Source organism: Podarcis liolepis (genome assembly GCF_965112155.1).
Source record: "Podarcis liolepis genome assembly, chromosome: 2".
NCBI lineage: Eukaryota > Metazoa > Chordata > Lepidosauria > Squamata > Lacertidae > Podarcis > Podarcis liolepis.
In genome coordinates this window covers 4731273-4749375 of record NC_139555.1, presented here as the reverse complement: position 1 = coordinate 4749375, position 18103 = coordinate 4731273, and the positions used below count along the sequence as shown (strand labels likewise).

The window sequence follows — 18103 nt, the reverse complement described above, 5'->3', positions numbered from 1 at the left end:
TTCCTTTGCAATGTGCAAGGGAGGAGTACCAGGTGTGCTGTGGGGTGTGCTGTGTGCAGAGGGACCTTACAGGCCTGGACAGGACCCTACATGGAAAGGGCACTGCACTGCTTCCAAGCACATGGCCCAGAATCCTCTGCAACTTCCTGAGGTTCCACATGGCAGGCTGCAAGCCTTTAGGAGGGACTTCTAGACATAACGGTCAGCAAAGGAGTTATGAGTAAGAAGAGATGGTGCTTATCCTCCACCCACACTTGCAAGCATGGGTGTATCCAAGAGGGGGCAGGGGAGCAGCTGCCCTCCGCCTAAATCAAGTAAATAAATAAAAAATACTTAACTGAAGTCCTGCCCCCCCAACACGAAGCCTGCCCCCCCCAACATAAATCCTGGCTACGCCCATGCTCACAAGAAGAGAATCAATGGGGAAAGGATTCACTGAAATAAAAAACCCACAGATACAACCAGTGCCATAACCAGTGCATTTGCGTACACACTATCTGGGAACCTCAATGGTGCCCCTCTGGAGGCTTTACCCGAGGCAAAAAACCCAGCTATGCCCCTCATAGCTATGCCTCTGCATAAGGATCAGCAAAGGAGCTATGTATAAGAAGAGATTGTGGTTATCTTTAGTACTGCACAAGACCCTTAATCTCAGGGTCATGTTGGGTAAAAGATTCCTGCATGCATGGGGTTGGACTAGATGGCATCCATGGTCACTTCCACCTCTACAGTCCCGTGATTCTATACCTACACATACAAGATCAGCTTTAACTCTTAGAATGCCAGGGATACAGCTCCTGGCTCTACACCACCTCCATCCCCACTACAGCTCCTCAGGTCATAACCCTTTCATTTCCCCACCACCAATCTTAATGGCTTTCAAACCTAACCTAGACTTTCTGGGCAATGAAGTCCAGCTGGAAACAGAGGCAGTAGCAAGCAGTGGGGGAGTAACGCCACCCAACAGCAGCTCCTGAAGCACACCATAACCCCCACCCCCACCCCTTCTGCTCAGCAACTCCTGGAAGGCTGGCTTGGCACCTCCACATACCAAGTGCTTTGTAATCTGCGTCGCTCCTGTTTTTAAAACGTGTCCATGCACAGTGTGCTGTACACTCTCTCCAGCCTGCACACAGAGCATGGCACACCAAAAGGGTATCGGAGCCCAACACACAGCTCCATCCATTCACAGCCTGCTAGATGTGCATTCACAGGCACAAAGGACAAACAAACACACATACACACCTCCTGCTCAGCTGTCTCCACACACATGCAAACAGCCTTCCCCCTCCCCACCACATAGTGTGTGTATCTCTCTTCTCCCTCCCTCCCTCTCTCACACACATACACAATCTCTCACCCATGCATACACATCATCTGTGTGCACACAGCCTCCCACAAGCATGGTGGAACACAGAGACAGACCTATGTACACAGAGATGCACACACAGCTCCTAAAGAGATGCGTGTAGAGTTCACAAATACCTCTGCAACTCTAAATACACTGTTTTGGTGCACACACAATCACAACCATGCACAGACAGAAGCAGGGATGCTCTCTTCTGCATGATGTATGCATATTCATATATGCTAAAAATAACACTTGTGTACAGAAACAACGACCAGAACCCACAGAATGCCCAAACACCCTTCACTTTTTCTCTCACCTCCGTCCCCTCCCACCCCCAATTTGGCAGCTAAGACATAGGACCACCCATTTTCAAAATGTTCCTGATTCTTGCCAGAAACTTTTCCCAGCACCTCCCCACCCACCCCCACCTCACTCCATCTTCCTGTGAGCACCCATCAACTCTGGCCACAAGGGAGTGGCACCTCTAAGATGAGCTTGGCACACGCACAGACATTGTGTTGTGCCATTCGTTGCTTGAAAGCAAAGAAGCTGGAAGCAAAAAGTGGAAGGCTGGTATAAAGGGGGGGTGATGTCAACGAGAGACACCACGAGGGGAAAGTCATCCCTCAGAGCCTGGGCACCGGTGAACCGCAGAGATGCCCAGCATAGAAAGCAAATGCCAGGGGCTAGCAGGAGAATGCAGATATCCCGTCAAAGGGGCCTGAGAGTGGCTCCAAAGAGATGGCAGAAGCCAGGACCACCAGGTGAGGCTGCCCAGCAGGGAGGAAGGACAACGCCCATGCCCTGCTGCTTGATGCTGGTGCCCACTTCAGGAAGCAGCGCTGGGTTATCCGGCAGGTGGCACCCACCCAGAGGGTGGGCAGGGGAGAGCGGGCTCGCATTCTGCAGGCAGCAGGGCAGAATCAGGGCCCTGACCGAGCCAGAGAAAGTGGACGGGGGAGAGGGAGAGGAAGGGGAGCAGCGTCGCTGCCAGGACCACCCGCCCCACCCCACTCACCTCGCGCCCGGGAGGGGCAGCAGCTGCACTTGGCCAGGACTTTGCGGAACAAGTGGTGGCAGGCGCAGCCTTGCTGGCTCCCGCCCCTCATGGTGCCGCCCGGCCGCGCTGGGCTCTGTCACCCACTGTGCCAGCCATGGAGCAGGGGCAGCGGGCCGGGCGGGGAAGGGGGCCCGCGGGAGGGGGCGACTCCCGCCACCGCAGCCCTGCGCTCAGTGACAGAACAACAGGGCTGGGCTGGCGCTGCCCAGGGCGGGGAGGAGCCTCTGCAGCTTCTCTCCCGCCGCCGCCGCCACCCCCAGCATCTCTGCCTCCCTCCTTCGGTCTTCGCCGAGATCTCCAGAGCTTCCCAGAGCCAGACCGCCGCCGCCGCCGCCGCCGCCTCCACCCCCCGCCCGCCCGCCCGCTCCCGCTGAGCCATTGCAGCAGTGGAGCCTGCAGCGGGCACGGCGGGCGAGGGGGCGGCAGAGCTCTCTGCGTCCCCCGCCGCCCTGGAGGCGAGCGAAGGGTAAGGACGAGCGGGAGGCGGGGGGGCAGAGATGGAAGAGGAAGACTCCGTGGGCGCAGCACCGGGGTCAGGAGCTGCCAGCCACGATCGCGCCCGCGTGGGGGAGAGAGGAGAGAAGGAACAAATCAGAAGCGGGGTTCCGCACGTACAAGGGAAAGGGGGGGGGCGACTATTCAGAAAGCACAAAGTTAGGGAATGCCCAGGAACGGGCAACAAACAACTCCTGTCTTTAGGCTGCGGGGGCTCAGCACCGTTGCATTTTGTTTCCGCAGGCAGACGGACACACACACAGGATCTGGGTTCCATAAATAGGTGTGGGAAGAGCCAGGCAGACCTACTCCCGCCCCCAGGATCTATCCCATATTGAGATGGCCTCCTTGCGCAGCTGTTTCCTGTCCCCAGTGTGCAAGGATGCGTGATTGGGTGCTGGGTGGGAGCTCAGGGCTGCTTGCAAATGTTCCACGTTTCCTACGCAGAAAGCAATTCCACGCAGGAAAACAGGATGCATGTGGAAACAGTCACATGACAATCACACACACACACACATTCGTTTTGTGATGTGCACAAATCAGGAGTGCTGCGTTTATGAGCCCCTGGTTCAAGTGAAGCAGATACATGTGGCGATTGGCCAAGTCAGGGTGGTGGTTAAGACTGTCAAACTAAGACTGGGAAAATCCAGCTTCAAATCCTTGCTTAAGCAGGAAGTGTGTCACTAACTCTTAACCTACCTTGCAGCCTTGTTGTGAAGTTAAAATGACGGGGGGGGGGTGTATGCCACCATGTGACACAAAAGTGCTTGGTGAGTGTCTGAAATGTTGGCTGCACTATAAAGCAGTCCCAGTCCAGTGCAGGGTCTGTTAATTCTTCTTTTCATTATATGAAGACACAGAACCTCATTCATCTTTGGCCGCCATGTCCATGCTTTCACACAGAGGGGTGTGTGAGAGCTCATTCCCTGCCACAGGCACTGAACCACCCTCCCCTAACAACATGTATGGGGAACAGAATTCTATTTCCCTCATTACCAAGGATGGACTCCAAATCCCATCAGCCCTAGCTAACTTAGTCAAGAGTCAAGGATGATGGGAGCCATAGTCCCATCTACATCTGAAGTCCACCAGTTCCCTCTCCCTGCCTTAGAGAGTTTAGCTGAAGCATATAGCCCTTATACAAGCTGCTTGAGTATTCACATTTCCTAGCTTCTTAGAATCAGCACAATGCAATGGCTAGTGTTGGCCTTGGGAGAATGGGGTGCCCAGAGGCTAAATCTCTTCCCAGGGGCACTTTGAACCTGCCCAACTCAATTTCACGTTTGTTGGGCTGGTTTACACAAGCAGTCAAATGAGGAAATAGGTCTGGACAGAACCTTTTCCCCCTTGTGCATTTTACTTGCAGGGATAAAATTCCTTAGATAAGGAAGCCTTCAGAAAGGACATCCTTCACCTGCAATTTGATGTGGTACAATCCACTCTACCAACTCAGCATTCCAGGGCCCTTTTCTGTCACAATAAATCCAAAAATATTGGGGGAGACAAGGACAGGCTTCTTGTGAGCATTGCTTTCAGGCACAGCTCAAAGCCTGGCTCTTTGGTTTTAAGATCTCAGGAACGGTTGCTTCTTACTGCTATCGATACTGGCGAAAGGCAAGACAACCAGAGCAGCCACTGACCTCAGCTGCAACTATCAACTCGTGCTTGAACTTGCTTCCCTCTCCTTCCTCCCATTCTTTTTTCCTTGTGTGTCATGCCTTTTTAGACTGTGAGCCTGTTGGCATTCTCAGTACTGATTTTTGTTAGCTGCTCTGAGAGCCTTTTTGGCAATGGGGTGGGGTATAGATGCAGTTAAATAAATTATAATTCTGGATATAAGCACCCTGACAGTCTTAGGTACTTGCCTCACCCTGTAGCCACATTTGCAAGGCTTATATTTGCAGTAGCAGCAACAAAAAATAGTGCAAAAGATTAATTTCCAATATAAACATCCAGAAAAGAATTAAAGGCAATCCACTATCAATAGACAAGTTTACAATTGTCAACAATATTTTTTGATAAATGATACAAAGGAGAGTAAGAGGAAACAGAAAGGGGCGGGAACCAGAGAGCAAAACAGTTTTCTAATGTTCATATGCCCTTAAGATTAACACAGTATATGGCAGGTGATTTATATAAATATAACGCATATAGCCATACACCATCCTGAGGTTTTATATGCTAATGATTCGTGAATAAACTCCAATTCTCAAAGAGCTTATTATATGCTCATCAGTCGTCACTCCTCAAGCCTTTTATATGTTAGTAATGCTATGTCCCTGATCATAAACTTATTTTGGTTTTGTATTACATAAGCTGCCATGGTTTCTTGGAAGGTGCTAAGAATGATCTGTTCAGAAGCTTTATTCATCTGCCTCCTTCCCCTTCCAAACTACAATTCCCAGGAGGAAATGAATGTTAAATTAATTGGGTGGATGTTAAATTAATTAGGGAAAGGAGGGAGGCAAGGGAGAGGACCAGGCTCACTGGAGCCAGAATGCCACTGGAAGAGGAGAGTGGCTGAATGTTTGCAGATCTGGATCTCTCGCACACGGTAAGATCTGATGGCAAATCAGCTTAGACAGAGGGCAGCTTTCCCCAACCTGGTGCTTGCCAAATGTTCTTGGGACTCCAACTCCCATCAGCCCCAGTCAGCATAGCAATGGTCAGGGATGATAGGAACTGTAGTCCAGCAACAACTGGGGAAGAGTAGATAAAAAGAGCACAGAAGAGTGGCAGAAACAAGAGAGCAGCAGTGTGTGTGTGTGGATTGTACATCTGCTGTGGAGGCAGGGCAGGAAGGAGAGTGGCAATCTTTCATGGACATATGTCAAGACACTTTTCTTCTAAAATGCCCACCGGGTTAGCATTGGTAAATGGGGAAAACAGAGTCCAATCAGTTTTTAGCAATACTAAGCTGGGGTGCAGGAGAATATCCTTGGGGAAAGGGACTGAGCCACACACATGCCAGCACACCCTTATGCTGTGCAGACACTCCTGTTTAATCTGTGTCCAGCATGCTCCCACTGAGCCGTGAACTCATGGCGTTAGCCCCAATCCACATCTATCCTGTAGTTTCTTGAAAAATACTGCATTTTTATATGTTTTCCCCTCTACCACAAAGCGGCTTTGATCTGATTTGAAAACATAAGCCATATGAAGATATCCACACCCCTTCTCAACCCTCTGGTGTGGACAGACAGGGGGCATCCGACCGCACAGATGTGTAAGCAGACGTGCAAATGAGATTTGAAACATTGGGAGGGGGTGGAAACAACCCTGCCACGTACTAATACTAATATTAATAATTATTTGTTTGCTGCTCATCTGACTGGGTTGGGATCGTCCTCTGATCATCCTATGATCACTATTGCTCAAGTGGATTAGAATATCTCAGCTTTGCCCTTTTAATTAGCTGGCTATTCTACTTCCCACTTGACAAAAACCTTCTGAAGGGGTGAGAAAAAGCCGCAGATAATGGATTCACTGGAAATACAGCAGGCGGCAGCTTTGCTATCCCACAGCGATGGCCACCTGCTTGGATAGCTTAAAAAGAGGGAGGTGGTTAAGGCTATCAATGGCTACTAGCCATGCTGGCTGTGAACTACCTTCAGTTTCTGTGGCATCCTGCCTCTGAATGCCAGAGGGCTGTTGCAGTCATGTCCTGCTTGCAGACTTCCCATAGAGACATCTGGTTGGCCACTGTGAGAACAGGATGTTAAGGCCAGCAGGGCTACTCTTGTTCTTGTTTAGGCCACAGCAATGGTCAATTAAGGTTGCTTCTGGATGAGCAACAGAGCCACCAGCCCAGCTCTTGGCAGAACAAAACATTCCTCCCCAAGACCCTAATACAGAGTTGGAGGCCACCAGCCATCTTCCAGATCCAGGTTGTTGGAGTCTGGCTTACTTCATACAACAATGAATGGGTAGCCAATGTGATACCTTCCAGATGTGGTTGGACTCCGAACCCCATCATCCCTGACCATCAGCTGTGCTAGCTGGGGGTTCATGTGCAGGGCACATTGATTACAAGAACTTCCTTCCCTGCCCCCCCCTCCCCTGGCACCCTAGATGTGAGGAGAAACTTGTTAATAGCAGTAAGACTTGGCATTTACTGGAGAACCAAGGAAGGCAAAACACTCATGTTCCCACCTCTCTGACTGCCAAGCAGATGGAACAGGCAGGGTGCCTGCCTCCACCTCCACCCACTTTGGGGAAGGTCCGTGGCCAAGTGGGTGGAGCATCTGCTCTGCGTGCGACAGTTCCAGGTTCCACCCCTGGCATCTCAAGGTGGGCCTGGGGGAGAGACCCCTTTCTGAGATCATAGAGCCACTGTCAGTCAGTGCAGATAATACGGAGCTGGGAGGGTGTGGGGAGGAAGAGGACAGGGGGGGAATCCTGTTGCACAAGCAGACCTTGCTCCCAGAGTGCATAACCCACATAGTGCCGCACTGAATTTCACCCATAGCCTATGGCTCAGCACAAGGCAGCTTCCCATTTTCATCTCTGCACATAAGACATCACTAAAGAGATGTAAATGGGTCTGGAGTATTCCTAGCTTCTTTTCCCCTTCCTGCCTGTTGTTCATGGAAACCATCCTGCAAGCTGTTAGTTATTCTAAGAACAAATATTCCACAGCCAGCTGAAGCGTTCGCTCCTTCCCCCCATTCCTTCTTGAACTGACTCTTGCAGCTGCTCTCTGGCTTGGTCTTCCTGCTTTTTCCATCAATCCTTTTGCCTCTGTTTTTAATTATTCCACTCGCCTAATTTGTTCTGCTCGTTGCTATGATCAAGTTACTCTTCCCTGAATTTGTCTCCCTCTTTCTATCTTCATTCCCTTGTTCCCACTGGCTTAGCTATCCCCCTCCCCCCCAAGTCAGCCAAAAAAATTATCTTTTTCTATGTCCCTTCTCCATCCTTTGGAAGGCAGAATCAAATCCCCAATTCCTTGACTGCACACTGTCTCCCTTGTTGCTTTCCACCATTACAACATCCTCTCCCCTTCTGGCATGTGTCTGGCTCCTTCCACTGTGCAAAATCCCATTTTAAAAAAATGGCTTCTTCCCTTCATCTTCCTCTAAACTTGCCCTTTTCCCAACACCCCCCTCATACAACATGTTTTACTCAGAATGTAAGCCTGAGGGCAGAGCCTGCTGTGTCTTTTTACTTTGTTTTATGTGCGCTGCTTGGTTTATAGAGGTCCCATAGAAAGGACAACAGCAACAACTTATTGACGGCAATAGACCTTGAATGCCAACTCCTTTATATTGCTTACCCGCTTCATCCACACAATTGCCCCCACAGTGAAAAGGTGGTTCACTAATTTTGCCATTCTAGACAAGTCAGTGTTCATGAAATGTTGTTTTGCAAGAGTACACAGCAGACACGAGACCCCAGTCTGGATCACACCCCGGTGAGGGATAAGTAGGCTTTGGTTCCTTGCCTGCCCCCACTGCAGTCCTCATCCAGATCGGCTCCCACTCATATGATTTACTCTAAACAAACAAACAAACAAACAAACAAACAAACTTCCACTCGAATTCTACTTGCATGTATTGTGCTGTGTCTGCTTGGACCAAGGTTGAAGGACAGAGACTTGCTCCCTGGTTCACAGGGTATGGGAATTCATTTGATTGTGCTTAAGAGCCTCTTAAGACTCCCATCTTGATCAACAAATGGACTGGCCAACAGAGCCACTAACAAGTTGGGTGGAGCTCAACCTGTTCTGGATGGGGTTACACTCCACTTCTGTCACTTGAGGCAAGTGGCCTTGGTGGCATGGAGTGCCTTCCATCAGCCTCCTCTGATGGCCCAGCTATGACCCTATCTGGACAGGGATAACTTCACCTCAGTTGTCTATGCTCTGTAACGCTTAGGTTAGAGTAACTCTATATCTGGTGACCCCACAGCAGTAATGGGAATCCTGTGGATATTCAGATGCTATTGAACTACAACTCCCATAAGCTCCAGGCAGCATGGCCAATAGTCAAGGAGGAGGGAGTCCAGCAACATTAGGAGGGTCACAGTTTCCCCCCATCCCGACAATAAAGGCTCACCCACTTATCAGGAAGAACAACTCACTTGCACTTCCAAGCTGCCCATTTCACTGCCACCAGTTCCTCTCCGTCCCCATTTCCTCTTCCCAGTTCCATGTTGTTGATTTGTTCTTTCCACAGTCTCAAGTGGTACACAGCATGTAAAAGATGTATAAAAATCCTCCCCGATATATCATCTCAATTAGCCTTCAGTCAATAGGAAAGCAGCAATAACACAATGACAACACATGACACACAACAAGCCCCTTGCCAATATGAAGGTGTTTGCTACATTTTCAGGAGCACCAACCATTTCAGGCAACACAGCACAGCATAGCAGATGACCCAGGAGGGGGATTTGGATTGCCAGGATGATCAGTTACCTTTACTGAGACAGTTTTGGCCCAGGGGCAGCCTGCAGCCAACTTCTATGATTATTTTTCTTATTCATACTTCCATTAAAACTGGTCACTTGGGACAAGCTGACAAAACATGTATTTATGCCACAGCGTGGAAACAGTGTGGGGAGCAGCTTTTAGGCTATGAAGACACAAATGTGGGGAAATCCCTTGAAGACAATCTCCAAAATGATGCTCTGAGAGTCGGATTAATGCACTGCAATATCATTCATACATGATTTAGGGTACAACTAGACCACAGGGCAATTAGCAGAGATGAGGGTTTTTGTAAACTAGGGAAATAAATATGAAATCTTCCTTCCTGCACAGATCTCCCACTGTCGTGTTTTGTTTGGACCATAGTGGCAAACTACATATATGTATACCTGTCTATAACAGCCCATCAGTTTTGCTTTGAACTTAAAAGCAACCTGGAGAGGCAGATGCTTTGAATGGATGCTTTGCCGGCCATTTCCAACTGAAAGATATCCCCTACCTCCACCGCTTATTGCCTGGCAGGATTCCAAATGTCGGTTTGCAAAGACATAGGAAGATGCCTTGTGCAGAATCAAAGCCATTTGCCTGTCTAGCTCAGAAATCTGCACCAGAGTTGGGGGGCCTGTGGCCCTCCAAATACTGTTAATCCACAACTCCCACCATCCTTGAGCTGGGAGGTCAGCAACAACCTACTGGCTGGTAGCAGCTCTTCCAGGTTTCAGACAGGAGCTTACCCTACCTGAAAAGATCAGGAATTCAGTCTATGACCTTCTGGGTGCAAAGCAGGTCTTCTGCCATAACCAGGAGCCTGGAGCCTCTTTTGGGAAAAGGACCTTTGTGGAAATAACTGCTCTGGAAAAAGCAGCCAGGGGAAAAGTTATCACCCAGCTTGTGCTTCTTAGCTTCAAACTGCCCTCCCCAGAGCTGCTTTTCTCCAACAGAAAGAGCTGCTTGCATGTATCTATTTATTTCAAGCATTTTTACCTCACCCTTCAGACCAAAAACAAACAAACAATAAATAGCAGCTTATTTAGCATTCATTCATTCATTCGGTTTATACCCCACCCTTCCTGCCAGTTAGGCCCAAGGTTTGCAGATCAATGAGGCCCAAGGTTTGCAAAACACAGGAAAGGTCCTGCCCTGGCTGAGAGGGTTCCTTCACACTTCCGCTTGCACCCTGCCTAGAAAACATGGGTCCAAGTGGTTTTCTGCTTGATCCTCTAAATGTCAAGGGAAGAACCACTCTTTCATGAGTGGTTACCCCACCATCCTAGGACCAGCTTTAGATCTGGCATCCCACCAAAAAGAATCTGTTTTGGGGGTGCTGCAGCTCAGTGCCAATTCCCAGGTTCAAACCTCCAGGAAGGGCTGGGAATATTCCCTGTCTGGAACCCTGGAGAGCGACTGTCAGTCGCGGTGGACAATACTGGGCTAGATGAACCAGGCTAGAAGGGTCTGATTCCAGTGATGGAGACTGTGACGCCATGCTTGCAAAAAGTCAGAGCCCAGCACCTCCTTTTAAAGGAGCTCAGGCAGGGGGGCTAGAAAGAGCCTTGGGGAACCACTGCTATAGGCACAATAGACAGCGCTAGGCTAATGGCAATGAATGCACAGCTGCTATTAAGGCCCACTCATGGAGGAAGCTCCCCAGGGAAGCCTGGAGCAGCGCACATGCTGTGCACCCGGGGGTGGGGCAAGCATCCCAGGGGCCAATGTCACCCCCCTCAGGGATGACACCCGGGGTGGGCCGCACCCACCGCACCCCCTTCCTCCGCCAGTGCTGGTGGCTCGGGGATGAGGGAACATGCCTTGAGGCCCCTCCAGAGTGGTGGTCTTTCACAGGTGTATTCAGCAACGTCTCATTGATGTAATCACAGTGCATTAGTGGAAGGTGCGTCACTGGGTGGTCCATGCACCACTCCGCTTTATTAGATGCTGTGTGATGCCTCCTCAGTGCTACCATGTTATTGCCGTCTGGAGGGGCACTTTTGCACCACAGCACAACCCAAGCACGGTGGAAAGAAAGAAAGAAACCGCAGAAGCATTTGCGGCTTGAAACCTTACAGGATTTCAGCAGCAAGCTACGGGACACACATTTATTGGAAAGGAAGGCTTAGGTCCGTCCCAGCAAACCGTATTGAATGCACAATAAACAGGGGGGCTTGGAGCACGGTAAGATAAGGTTACCAGACGTCCCCGTTTCCCAGGGACGGTCCCCGGATTTACAAATCAGCCCCCATACAAAATCCATTAAAGTTGAAAAGTGTCCCCGGATTCATTGACAAAAACCTGGCAACCTTATGGAAAGAGAAAAGGAAATGGCCAGGCTGTCTCCTTCCCTCAGCAGCCCTGGAAAGGCTGGGGAGCCAGCTTAACACGGGACCAAGCATATTCATGAGACAATGATGCTCACCTCCTTCTGTGGCTTGGGCTTCAGGGGCCGCATGCTGTACTTCCACAGGCTGCTGTTCCCTGTCGTCCTTGGAGGAAGCCTCAGCGCTGCTGCTGGCCTGGGGCTGCATCTCAGCTCCCTCCTTTTGGGAGCAGAGGTCTGGCAGCTGCAATTAAGCACAGGCCGGGAGGGGGGAAACAGTTCAGGTTTTTAGGGGTGGATGTGTGCAAGCTGTTTGTTATGGGGAGGATCAACCTAGGTCCTGGGATATAGATCGCAAGCTGGAGAGCAGCCACTAATGGGCATATTTTAGATGCAGGCAATTAGCATCGTTTGCAGATCATTTTCATTAGCACAGAGGATGCCAGAGCTACAGTTGGCAGACATATTGCACTCATCACACCATATTCTTATTCAAGTTGTTTGTTGTTTCCCACAAATGAGAAAAATCTGAGAGCCTGGGGAAGGGGAGGGGAGAAACTTACACAGCTTTAGACATAATGGCAGCTGAAAAATATGACGGTCTCATTTCTTTTCTACTTCTTATTTTGTGGCCAACTCATTTTCAAGCATCTTCAGCTGTGAGGACTAGAATCTTACATTTAAGAGAATCAGAGCAGACAAGGAAGCTGGGATTCTCAGAGCCTTGCAAAAGGAGGCATCCAGTCCATATTTTACATTATGCAGATAGTCCCAATTGGGATGAGAGTGGGGAAGGGGAGCTGAGAAAGAGGTCTTGCCCCACAGAGATTAAGAATGAACTCTCTTTTCCCACTGAATGAAAGAGGCCTATCAGTAGCTATTAACTTGAAAGTTAAAAGGCACACCCAAGTTTTGAGAAAATATACTTCTGAATACCAAATGTTGACGATAAACAACAAGGGCACGCCATTACCTTCAACTCCTGCTTTTGGGTGTCCTGGACGCATTCATCTGGCCACTTTAGGAAGCACTGTTGAACTGGAACCTAGCTGGCCTGGTCCATCTGGCCTGGCATTCTGACACCCCAATGGCCAACCAGAAGCCCACGAGCAGGACCTGAGGGCAACAGCACTCTCCTGCCTGTAGTCTCTAGCAACTGGTAGGGGGAGGCAGATGTCCTCTGAAGCCTGGAGGCACAGGAGCCAACTCCTACAAACAGAGGTCTCCCCAATAAAATATTTGAGTGGGTCTCTCCTCAAAGGTGATGGGCATTACCATTCAAATGGTGTGTGTGTGTGTGTGTGTGTGCCGTGTCTTGTGCTATATTATGTGGGGCAGGGCTTACCTGCTCTCCCTCCCCATCTTTTATTCAAGTTGGCACTCCTGCCTGGAGGTAATATATACCGTAGCTACCATGACCAACATCCATTGATAGCCTTATCTTACAGGCCAAATGGACTTTTGGCATGACTGGGTAGTTTGTAATCGCAGATCTGAGGCTTCCGTGTTTTATAATGCTCTTTGGAGTGAGAGGAGGAAGTCAGAGCCCTAGAGTAGGTTTTTGACTAAGCAACTGGGAGATGGTGTGTAGATACTGGGAAGATACAAGAGGTTTTTACAGGTAGATAAGAGGAGAGCAGAAACAAGAGGGTAAAAGGAGAGCAAATAGATTTCAGCCAAAAATATTTTATTATATTTTTCATTAAACAGTGAGCAGGATAAAAACTGAATCTATAAAAGGCTTAGAAGAATGGAAAGGTCTTTGCCTGGTGCCAAAAGGACAGCAAAGTAAGCACCAGTGGACCTCTCTGGAGTGTTAATTTCACAACTGAGGTGCCATCACTAAGAAGGTGCCTGGCAGCCACCTAACTCGCCTCAAATATGTGTGGAAACCTCAAGTGAAAGCAGTGCAAACATGAGAGGAATGGCTCCAACTTGTTGGACTCCAACTCCCATCGGACCCAGCCAGTGTGGTCAGTAGTCAGGGATGCTGGGAATTGTAGTCCAAGACAACTGAAAGGCCACATCCCTGAGCTGTAGCTGACATCCATCAACAGTTGCATCACCTATGAATTCATGGCAATCTAAGCCAGCAGCCACCACACCTTGTGGCAGAGAGTTCCAATAAGTTAAATGTGCATGGTGGGCGGGGGGGGGGGGGAGGAATAGTTTATTCTGTCTGTCCTGCAGTCTATTGCTAATCACTTGACTCTGTGGTACCCCTTTCACTGTTGTGGCCTCTTTCTTGGGATTTGACATCTCCTTCAAACACCTCCAGATTAGAATGATCAGGTCCGAAGGAGGACAGGACTCCTCTATCTTTTAGAGGTGTGGAGAAAAAGTATCCCAGGAGACACAGTTTCTCTCAGCACAAGTTAGTATGCCTGCACACCTGTTAAAAGTTACAGAAACTCCTTTGTCTCTTGCCACCCTACTCCATGTAGCCTGAGCTGGCCCTACCATTAGGCAGAGTGGATGTGAGCACCTCAGGCGGAAGATGCTGGAGAGGCATCAGGGTTCTGGCATGCGAGTAAGCCTATATAAAGCAACCGTGCCCTTAGAGAAGCATGTGCTCCACCCCATGTTCCATGCTGAAGGGTCACTGTCCCATCCAGCAAAACTCAGGTGCTAGAAGACACCCACCTGCAGCAACATATCAGGCTTGCAAATAGCCCCTCCCTACAATCTGGTTATCCACAGTGAGTAAAGGTTCTCCTATAGGTGACTACCTGGGGGAGAAAGTTGACTTCTTTTCTCTTTCTGGCCAGCAAAATGCTACAGATTACAGATTCTATGGTGATAAACTCTGGGGCTGGGCCAGTGTGTGTTCATCTGCGACAGCAAGCATTTTCAAAAGTGCACCTGGAAGACGTGGCTGTGCAAATAGGCTAGGAAAGACTTCTGTGAGCTAGTAAAGTGCTGCCATGCAAGATGCAGTCCACTAAGGGGGGTGGCCTTCAGTAACTCAGTGGATTTCAAGGATGTTCTCCCCCACCTGTTGATAGAGAAAGGGCCTTTGGGCAGATGTCCTTAGCTGTTGGCTTGGCTTACTGGCCAGACATAATCTGTAATTGCTGCTCCTTCCCCTGAACATTGCAGTATGTGGAGAATGTAAGAACAGGAGAGGTCCCTCTCAGTACCTGGAGAAGACCCCTGGACCAGCAGTTTCTTACCTATTCAAACTGCATCACAAATGAGAAGCCAGAGCTATCACCTTGGCCAACTGGAAAGCACTTTTCTCTTTCGGAATTTACTGTACTTTCTTTCTTCCTCTCTCTCCCTGGTCACATCCACGCCATGCACTGAAATCACGATTATATCACTTCAACAGTAATGGGGAGTCCTGAGAACCACAGGGGGCACTGTTTTGTTTCGAAGGGCGTTGACCTCTCACTCTCTAACAAACTACAATCTCCAGGATTCTCCAGGATGGCTAGAGTGGTATAATGGTGCTTCGAAAGTATTACATAGATGTGATCTCTTGCTTGACATCTGCAAGCCATGGGCTACTGTCATTAATGCGAATCAGAAAGTGAAAGAGAGTCAGTTTGAAACTGAGAATACATTTTAGTCAATGAAGAAACAATGTCTCAATGACAGGCATCCCCCCCCTTTAAAAAGCCTCATTAATAAAAATGGGTCAAGATGCCCATGAAGTGTGATCTACCAAGAAACTGGAGTACCCCAGTGACACCGCCCCCCCCACAACATCTAAAGGGCTCTCTAGCCAGTATAACGCCAAAACACCCACTACAGACAGTTCAGAACAGGGGAGGCTGGTCCCTCAGGGCAAAGGGGGCAGTGCCCCCAACAACCTCAGTCTGCCCTCAACAAAGCCGCCACTTGCCTGCCTTCCTCCTTGCAACCAGGAGGGCCCTTTCCTGACACCTTCCTTCTCCGTAGTCTCTGCATTGCCCTTGTAGAACTCAGCAGGGAGGACAATGGGGTCAAAACAAGAATGGGTTGGCACTGCTTGTCATTGGCTCTGGCCCCACTTAACTGCTGGGCTCCCAACCTTCCAGCCCAACAAGCGCCATCCACCGCTGATTCAGAAAAAATCCCACAAAAACCCCACTGTACTGCACAAAACCCACAGAGGCCACAGAACACTGTCCTCTGCTGTGAAAAGCCCTCCCAGTAACTTACCAGCCTCGTCCAATGCAGCCCATTTAGTTCTGCAAAGACTGGAGATTTCCAAAGAGAATATATATATTTTTAAGCCCAGCCTTCCAAGCTTTACTTTTCCACTCAAGCTGTGCTTGCCCCACCCTGCAGCACTGCTCCACCCCACACCCCACAAGCTGACTTTTCCATCCCAGACTGAGAATATCAGCGCTGGGGGTGGGGGAGGCACAGCTCCAGCCTGGAGCAAAAGATCAGAACAGAAATCCCCAGAGAGAACATTGCCACATCACAGGGGCCAGTAAGAATCATTAAATAACAAGGGGGGGGGATGGGAAAACTCACCCCAATGCCTAGGGATCTCAGCTTAGTCAGAAGCAAGGAGAACAGAAGGCAGAGAGAGGCTCTCGCTCCCTCGTCCTCAGGGCTGGAGGTGCCTGGAGGATTGAGAAAGGGCCCTAGGCAGGCAGGATTGGGAAATCTTTGATCTGGGGCCAACGGCAGACTTTCAAAACAAGCAAACAAACAGAAGTGTCTATCTGCACCACAAGGCACCCTGACACGCCTCAGCCAAGGGATCAGTAGAGAATGTTCCTTTGGGGATGTCTGTGTGCTAGGTGCTGTACAAAGGGCCAGATGCAACATATTAGTTTCAGTCTCTTCCACACTGGGTCTGGTGCAGAGCAAAGGGTTTCTGACAGGACCAGCCTGCTTTGCTGGGGAGCTGTTTTCCATCCCTGCCACCCCCCATCTTTCCTCAAATGCACAGTCAAAGCATGGCAGCAGAACCGCCTCTCAAACACGGCACTCCTTCCTGGGCAGACCGCAACCAACAACAGAGATGGCCCACAAACAACTCCTGCCTCTCCCACTTCTCCCAAACATCCTCCACTCTGCAGTCAGGTCTGCCCCTTCCCTTGCCTCGCTGCCTTGGCCAAGTCTTCTTTCCCCCTTACCCACTGTTGGCTGGGTAGCGCCAGCGATGTCAGGATATCCCCCATTGCCCCCAGCATCTGGTCCGTGCGCCCCCCTGCCCGTGGTGGGGTTTTCATGATGCAGCGGGTCCCGCTCACCTTCTCCCACCGCCCTTGGCTTCAGAGCCAGAGGCATGGAAGGGAGACAGAGACTGGGAGGAGACTGGGCACCCTGCCTGTGTGCTGGTGCTGGGACAGCCAAGTAAAGACCAGTTCCCAGCCAGCCCGCTTCCAGCTACCATAACTTCCCTGCTACAATCTGCTGCTTTCCAGCCGCACCCCTCCCTGCCTGGACTCTAAGCCCTTTATCTCTTTAACATCATCCTTATTTACACTGGGAAGATCCAGCCTCCTAGATAGCAATGGATTAGGGACGGGGAGGGGCAGAGAGGACACTATGGACAAAGCCTGAGTGCACAGCCATGTCTGGAAGCTCAGTCTATATATGGGAAAAAATCGATAGCGCTGTGGTAGAGGAAGCAGCAGCAGAAGGGGCAAACCAGCTAGCCCTAGGAAACTACAGGACTCTCACACAGGGACTGGCTTAAATAAAACACAGAGGAAGCTTAGTTAACTATAAACCCTGAAATTTTGGATCCCCTCCAAACCTTTTCTGGGTCTTGTAACCGTTTTGTGCAAAACACTGGCACAGGTTTGAAGTGAATCAGACAACTGTTGCTTTCTGGGTGTTAACTACAAAACCCTGGTTTGAAGTATCAGTTACTCAGTTTGGGAAGCCCCAGAAAACATGGGGCTCACCCTACAAAAACCTGCAATCTGACTACAAAACCCTACGAAGGGTTTGGAAGGGATCCCAAATTTGGGGGTTTGTAGTTAATGAAGCTTATTGGGGGTCGCAGCAGAGGTGGGAGGAAAAAGAAGGTGGTAAAACCAGACATTTAATGATTCAGCCCAGGTTGCACTGAGACCCATGCACTCAGCATTGTCTTGCTGCTTCTCAGTCCTGTCGTTGGACACAAGGGGCATGTGTCCAGGAGAACAGGTGGCCACGTAGCTGGTTGCCACATGCAGCTGAGCAATCATTCTTTTACAACAAGCCTGGCCACAGGTTCCTCTCCCCTGTTGTATAGCCTAGAAAGGAAAGCGAGCCATTGTAGTCCGCCATTACTGCCTCCACCAAATAGCACTGCAGTTGGGCCCCAGACAGCCATTAAAACCCCCTCTGCCATAATCAATGGAAGAGCAATTTCGCAGCAGGATCCACTACCCACAAACCAAACTGGATTGCAGGAGTCTAGACCAAGAGTCTCCTCTTCTCTTTCTTCTAGATCAGGCCAATCCGACAGCTTCAGGGTGGCCATCGCACAGAACAAGAAGGGATTGCCACTATTGAGCA

At 49.8% G+C, this 18103-nt stretch overlaps 1 protein-coding gene across 16 annotated transcripts in view; it reads right to left on the bottom strand.

Moving 5' to 3' along the window:
- The window catches only part of ARHGEF25 (Rho guanine nucleotide exchange factor 25), a 71829-nt gene extending 54918 nt beyond the window's left edge, over positions 1-16911 (bottom strand). For 2 of the 16 annotated variants that reach the window (XM_083487066.1, XM_083487056.1), the window contains exons 1-2: positions 15797-15967; positions 11750-11894 (exon numbers count right to left, since the gene is read on the bottom strand). In XM_083487066.1, coding sequence (XP_083343192.1) covers positions 11750-11858 — 109 coding nt within the window. In that variant the 5' untranslated portion in view covers positions 11859-11894; positions 15797-15967. Of the gene's footprint in view, positions 1-2369; positions 2928-11749; positions 11895-12623; positions 13406-14823; positions 15257-15796; positions 15968-16117 lie in introns of those variants that run through there. The other 14 variants (XM_083487054.1, XM_083487067.1, XM_083487063.1 and 11 more) reach the window with 14 other exon arrangements.
- Positions 16912-18103: the final 1192 nt, after the last annotated feature.